The 7,493-nt window shown below is 38.7% G+C and overlaps 1 protein-coding gene across 1 annotated transcript in view; it reads right to left on the reverse strand.

Annotated features, from left to right (window-relative positions):
* Positions 1–2,163: 2,163 nt before the first annotated feature.
* The window catches only part of LOC106815916 (BTB/POZ domain-containing adapter for CUL3-mediated RhoA degradation protein 3-like), a 10,980-nt gene continuing 5,650 nt past the window's right edge, over positions 2,164–7,493 (reverse strand). The window contains exons 3-6 of the mRNA XM_014820449.1: positions 6,925–7,047; positions 4,337–4,389; positions 3,875–4,073; positions 2,164–3,455 (exon numbers count right to left, since the gene is read on the reverse strand). Of these exons, the coding sequence (XP_014675935.1) occupies positions 3,276–3,455; positions 3,875–4,073; positions 4,337–4,389; positions 6,925–7,047 (555 nt within the window). The 3' untranslated portion in view covers positions 2,164–3,275. The remainder of the gene's footprint in view (positions 3,456–3,874; positions 4,074–4,336; positions 4,390–6,924; positions 7,048–7,493) is intronic.

Below are 7,493 nucleotides of genomic sequence, written 5' to 3' on the forward strand. Positions count from 1 at the left end.
TTTGGCAGTACGCGACAGAGTTCGTAGTTAGCCAAGCGGTTATGTGACGTCACTGGTCAGAGGGTCCTTTGTAAGAAAAATCGGTGAAATCTCGAGTGCTGCGTGCGCTCTTGGGTCAGTACGCATATGTACATGTATTCTGTGGACGTGCACACGCACGCGTGCACACGCAAGCACGCACGCACATGTACGTTCACACGTACGCACACACACACACGCATGCACGTACGTGTACGCGCACACGCACACACGCACGCACGCACGTGTACGTTCACACGCACGCACGCATGCGCGCACGTGTACGTGCACACACACGCACGCTTGCACGTGTACATGCACACGCACTCACGCACGCATGCACGCATGTGTACATGCACACGCACGCACGCACATACGCAGGCCTGCACGCACGCACGCACGCACGCACGCACGCGTATTTACACCAACTTGGTTCTCCCATCATTGTCCTCAGATCTTTAGACCCACCCAACATCACCAATGGAACACGTTGTCGAGTCAGAGCATGCCATGCCAACGTCATAGAAGTCGTCATCCTACATGGACCAGCAACCGGCAAAACCGTATTCATACCACGCATACCACTCATTACTTCAACATCAGATCTTCCATTTCAATTTAAAAGACTGCAATTCCCTATCAGCCTTTGCTATGCTATGACAATAAACAAAGCCCAAGGACAGACTTTCACTACCATACTAGCTTCGACCTGACCACACCTGTCTTCTCCCATGCATGCTCTGTTGCCCTCTCACAAGTAGGCAAACCCACGGCGATATTCATTCACACACAGGACAGGAAGACCAACAACATAGTTTACAAAGAAGCCCTTTATCCCTAGTTGAGCTACGACACTAATACACTCATTCATGAATTCCCACTGCCCGAAGGATCAGTTTCAGTTACTCATGTCCCAGACAGTCAGGCAATTACAAGAAACTAAAAAAGACGTTCACGATAAAATCTCCGCCCCCAAAAACCATATCCAAACTGCTGACAAACAACTCATAGAAACTATCACTGAAAACTAGATCTAAATATTCGAGAATGACTCTGCAATGGTACTACACTCAAAATCCATAGACTTCACAAACACGTACTTGATGCAGAAATACTCACCGGCCCTCGCAGTGGACAAAGAACATTATTAACCAGGATAATATTAGCTCCATCCGATGTCAAGCTATCATTTACACTTCAAAGCCGCCATTTCCCTATTCGCTTGGCTTACTGCATCACCATCAATAAAGCGCAAGGTCAAACTTATTTTCCTCCCAAAACCCGTCTTCTCTCATGGCCAACTTTACGTTGACTTCTCACGTGCTAAATCTTTCGCTGAGATAAAGCTTCAACTGGAAACTACTCACAACCAAACTCAAGGGAAATCAGACTGTTTACTACACTACCAACGTTGTATACCATGAAGTTCTGTCATTTAGTATCCATCACCTGTAAATCTTATCAAATCAACTTTTGTATTGTATTTTACTTCTTCAAAGTACTTCTTCTCAGCTAAACCATGCATCGCTACATTCACAGCATATGCCCGCACCCGTGAGCATCACTACCATAGACTTTCACTACCATAGGCTTGGGCCTGACCACACCTGTCTTGTCTTCCATGGTATGCTCTATGTTGCCCTCTCACAAGTAGGCAAACCCACGACGATATTCATTCACACACAGGACACGAATACCAAAAACATACTTTACAAAGAAGCCCTTGACCCTTAGGTGAGCTACAACACTAATACACTCATTCATGAATTCCCACCGTCCGAAGGACGGGTACTTTGCTAGTATATTATATTTATAAATCAGTGGCGCGCACAAACAAACACACACATAGTGATACACACACATTAAGACACATCAATCGTCCAATCGTCTCAATCTCCTTTTTCTTTTGATAATCCCCGCACATTCGAGGAATCGAGTGCCTTGTGAAATACAAGATAGGGAGCCAAGATACAATATTCATTTACATTTAATCATTGGTAAATTTCATAATTGTAGGTATTATTGGTTAAACAAATTAATTAACAAAGCTGATAATTTTACAGAAATAAAACACACACCGATTTATCTGTAAATAAAACCCTGAAGTAACGACCTGCTTCGTAATAAAAACACGAGCACATTGTCTTTTATTCTTTCAATTTTATTTGTATTATAGTATAGGCACTGCCATCATTCAAGTAGACAGAATACCTCTAACAAAGATATGTCACATAGTAAGAGAATATGCCTAAGGAAATTTCCAGTCTCTCACAAGCAATAAGATATAGATCTTTAATTTTTCCCAACCAGTTCTTGTTGGAAAAAAAACATCAGCATATGTATTTAGAAGTAGAGTGCAATTGTGTTCTTATAGATAGTTGATTCATGAGAAAAAAAACATATTTAGCTGACATCCAGTATAGCTGGCCATATACGCAATACAATGTTGTCATGATAACGGAACATTTACATCTCATTTAACACAAAATACCAAACCTTCCCACAGTCCGACATGCCTACCACTGAACCCAGCAAGAGTAGTGAAGCAATGAGAGAACACACAGACGTGTGAGAGACAGCCAGCCAGCCAGACAGATAGAGAAGGAGGAAGGGAGGGAGGAGAGAGAGAAAGCATGAGCAAGGGAGCGAGAACGAGAGAGAGAAAGCATGAGCAAGGGAGAGAGAACGAGAGAGAGAAAGAGAGAGAGAATAAGAGTACCATTTTACTCAATGTTATAATTTCTTATATACATAACAATCTGTGCTGCAGCTGCTGCTACTAGTCATATCTCATGATAAATCTTTAGTTTTTTTCATCCTAACATGAGTTTTTTATGGATAATACGCCACAGATAAATTTACTAAACACCAACATTTCTGAATTTGTAATGTCCACAAAACCACCTATTTTATCATTTCAATTACCGCACGCACGCACGCACGCACACACACCGGGACATTTACAGATAGGCAGCCCGCCACGCAGAGAAATCAAAAATTAACCTTGAGTTCGCTTAGAACATATTAAAAGCAAACTAAGACATGGTATTTACATATCATTGGAAAGATCTCTAAACTTCATCATGATACACTTTTGTTCAAATCACATCTCAATTCATACGTCTGGTTTAAGTGAAAGATTACAAACGTACTAATGTAAAACATCTCCTAAAGTAAAAAAACAAAAAACATTAACGAAATTACATATTGCCTCTGATGTGATCGTGGCTCCCATGAACAAGGGCTGTCGCTACCGTTTAGGTTTTGTGTCGGCGCACTTTATCTAGATCCTTTGTGTCCTCTTCGTCGCTCTGGTATCCAGCCGGCCACCTGGTGGCCTGCATCAGCTCGTGATTCGGCCGGTGCTCCTCACCGCGATTTTCATACAGCAGTATGTTCAGCGTCTCCTCATAGATTCGTGCCTCTGGAAACTCGACCTGGACGAGAAATCACGTTGCATGCTTACACTGGCAGTCTCTTTCATTCAACATTTCTATGGGAGAAAGTATCAAGGTCCGTGGCATTTATGCAAGTTCTAGCATGAGTTTACCATGTTTACAGGAGGGAAGAGATGGAAAGACGAGTTTACAGCAGTTAATGGCAACCGTGTGCTACCCTGCTCGGGATTCCCGTACAATTGTGCTTGGAGGCACGCAGCCACAAATCCTGGGCATTTGCTTTCATTTCAGTGATAGAGGCTAAGAGCTCTGCACATTTCCATTTATACATGTGCTCTGATCTTTAAAACGGTCCAACACCTTTCTCTTAACTCATTTGTCTCTTAAAATACAAGCGATTTCCTGCCCCCTACTGTGAAAGATAAGAGGGAATTCGCACAGAAAGAAGAGTAACATACCTTGGTGTGTTTCTTCTCTGTCGCATAGACTATAGAGGTGCAGCAGACCTCTGCGACCTTCTGACCGTGACCGTAGAACGACCAGCAGCAGATCTCGTTGCTGCCGATCACGTCTTTGATGAAGAGGATGCGGCGGCTGAAGCGTAGTGACAGCCTATCAAACAGCTCCATGTTCTTCAGCAGGTTGTCGTCTGATTGGCTGAAAAGAGATGAGACTATGACAACAAGCGTAGCTCTAATGTTATTGCGCATTCTGTTTCATTCTGATAGACAGACAACCGCATTATCCTTTCAATATGCATTAGACGACTGGAAATATGTTGTTACAGTATAATTTACAAAACTATAAATGTGCCAGCATATTGACAAGTTCATGCATATGCAATATATTACTAACTCAGTGTACGCAATGATGATATTTAGTATTTCAATGCAAGGTTTCAGAAATTAAGTATCCCATACCTTGTATATGAATATTTGTTGTTGTGTCTGTTGACTAGAAGTTTAACCACAGGCTGTAAATAGGCAGAATGAAATATCATTGTTATTTCAATGTTTTACACATAAAATAAATCGTGCTTACTATATATGTAGCATGAGATATTAACATATTAATTAAGATATTAATTAAGATATTAATATATTAATCCCATTTTCTCCAATCAATATTAATGATTAATATAGCATTATTACGCATAGACATATTTGCACAAATCTATGAGGCAAGACTAGTAATACATCTCCATCCTGTACAAGGGCGTAGCCAGGAATTTGGATTGGGGGGGGGGGTCCTCGAGCGAGTAACAAGGGTCTGGTGGTCTGAATTTTTTTTTATAGTTATATGTAAAAATAGTGCTTTAAAGTGATTATGTCACCATAAATAGTAAAAATTAAAAAAGAATATTTCCACTTTTTTACAAAATATAAGTCATTCTGTTCACTTTTTATGGTTAAATTGCTGCATTATACTTCCTGTTTTACTATATTGTTCGATGTGAACATACACTCGTGACTCATACATAGCCCATAGCAAGCAATTAATGTTGGGAACATTAATATCAAATCGTCCAGGTTTTTTGGATTTTTAACTAGTTGAGAAACAATCTTATCAGGTAAGAATTTGACGATACGTTTAGTCCCATTAGTTCTTACTTTTAATGTAAAAAAATGGCAACAAAAATTTTACCAATTTTACCATAGAAAATTCGTGACGTAGTCAATTTAAAATCAATTTAGACGCTGTTTTGTTGACAATACTATTTCTTCTGCAGCTCTACAACGACACCTAACCCGACCATGCTGTGTGACTAACGTCTTTTTTAACGAGGCCAGGATTAGGCCAGCTACGCGCTTTTAAGAGAAAAAAAAGAGCGTAAAATGCGTAAAAAAATCCTCTATTTAAATAATAATTAAAACATTGTAGATACATGTATTATATTTCTGATCATATAAATATGAATTTAAAGAACACAAACATCACATAGAGAAATATTTCTGAAAGAATATAACCAAAAAATATAAAAAATGGAAAAAATATTGTACTCTTAAAGGGATCGTTTACTCTAGGTTCTAGGGTTATTTTCAGTTAATTTAGGTTAAAATTACGCTACATAAAAAGTTTCATGGTTCAACCACCATTAGAAATATTATTAAAAAATGTTTTAAAACTAACGACTACAGTTTGATTACAACGATGGTGGCGCCACTCAAAGCGCACGATCTGATAAGTTGTGCAAAACCACTTTTCAGCCAAGGGCTACAAACCGAGGGTGTTTCTTATTTATTAATTTAAAAGCAAAAGGATTGTAATATCTTATAAATGACATATAGTTTCAGTTATAATATGGATAAATTTGCCCTAAAATGAATATCGTTCGGTTAAATAGCATTTAGGTATAAATATAATTGCACTTTTGTGATTAGCCCTCAGTCTGTAACATGCAAAATAACGCAACTTTTTCGGGTTGGCAGCACGGTCGCCGGTGTCATGGCGCCGTTCAAATTTCGCAGCGTTGGTGTGTAATTAATTATAACAATTAAATTAGGTGTCTGGTAACATGGTTCATACAGGACTGAAATTTTTTTCAAGGACTTTTCAAGGACATTTTAACGGAAATCCAAGGACATTCCATCAGACATTTTATCGGAATTCATACACAGAACAAAACATTCCTGGATTAATTTAATAACCCCATTCTTAATCACTGCATGTCACCTCTAAAACTTACCTAGATCACATTAATAAACCCTTCTAAACACTGTCACTTCTACAACATACCTTGATTTACTGACTGATTTTAGTGACTTACTGTAATTTGTGATCATTATTTAAAGGGACAGTAGCCTCTAGGATTTTACTGCATACAACTGTACTTACTGTATAACAAATCGTCTATACCCACATGTATTTGTTACCAGATACCTAATTTAATTGTTATAATTAATTACACATCAACGCTACGAAATTTGAACGGCGCCATCACACCGGCGACCGTGCTGCCACCCCGAAAAAGTTGCGTATTTGACAATTTATTTTGCACGTTACAGACTGAGGGCTAATCACAAAAGTGCAATTCTATTTATAAATACCTAAATGCTATTTAACCGAACGATATTCATTTTAGGGCAAATTTATCCATATTATAACTGAAACTATATGTCGTTTATAAGATATTACAATCCTTTTGCTTTTAAATGAATAAATAAGAAACACCCTCGGTCAGTAGCCCTTGGCTGGAAAGTGGTTTTGCGCAACTTATCAGATCGTGCGCTTTGAGTGACAAAGACAATTGTCATGAAATTCAAGGACTTTTGAAGCACAAAATCAACATTTACTAAATTCAAGTACTTTTCAAGGACTCCCCTCAAATTCAAGGACTGTGCGAACCATGGGTAACAAATGCGTGTTGGTATTGACGATTTGTTATACAGTAAGTACAGTTGTATGCAGTAAAATCCTAGAGTCTACTATCCCTTTAAGTATCTGAGGCAATTTTAACATGGTTTACTTTCAAGACTCTAAATTATGACTAAATAATATTTGAACTCGCCTTTGTTGTCGTTTTGATAAGTTCCTGCTCTTCCTTCTGTGAGGTGATCAATGGAACCCTACAAATAGGATCAAGCTCTTGCTCCTTTTTCCTCAAGGCCAACTGACACATATCCACAACTGCCTGAAATCCACAAATATTAACCAAATGAAAAAGACCAATCACCACTGTTGTTATTGTATCCCCCGAACGAAGTTCGTGGGGATACTATGGGTTTGGCATCGTCGCGCCGCCGCCGCCGCCGTAGAGATTTCCTTGTGAACGCTCTACCGGCTGCAGTTTTTTCGGATCATCTTCAAATTTCGCATAAAGGTGCGTTATCGTAAAGCGAAGACGCCTATTGTTTTTGGTGTAGGCGGAGTCATCGTTACCATGGTAACAACATTTTTTGTCGAAATATTCTAGAACCTGTAACTTCTGCACTTTTTACCCGATTGCCATGAAATTTACATTTGTATTAAAATTTATATTTAAATTTATATTAAAATTAAAATAAAAAAATTTAAAAAAAAAAGGTAAATTTTTTTTTTAAATATTTGTATTAAAATTTGTATTTTAATTTATGATTG

This window comes from Priapulus caudatus, unplaced genomic scaffold, assembly GCF_000485595.1.
Source record: "Priapulus caudatus unplaced genomic scaffold, Priapulus_caudatus-5.0.1 Scaffold1235, whole genome shotgun sequence".
NCBI classification, from domain to species: Eukaryota; Metazoa; Priapulida; class Priapulimorpha; order Priapulimorphida; family Priapulidae; genus Priapulus; species Priapulus caudatus.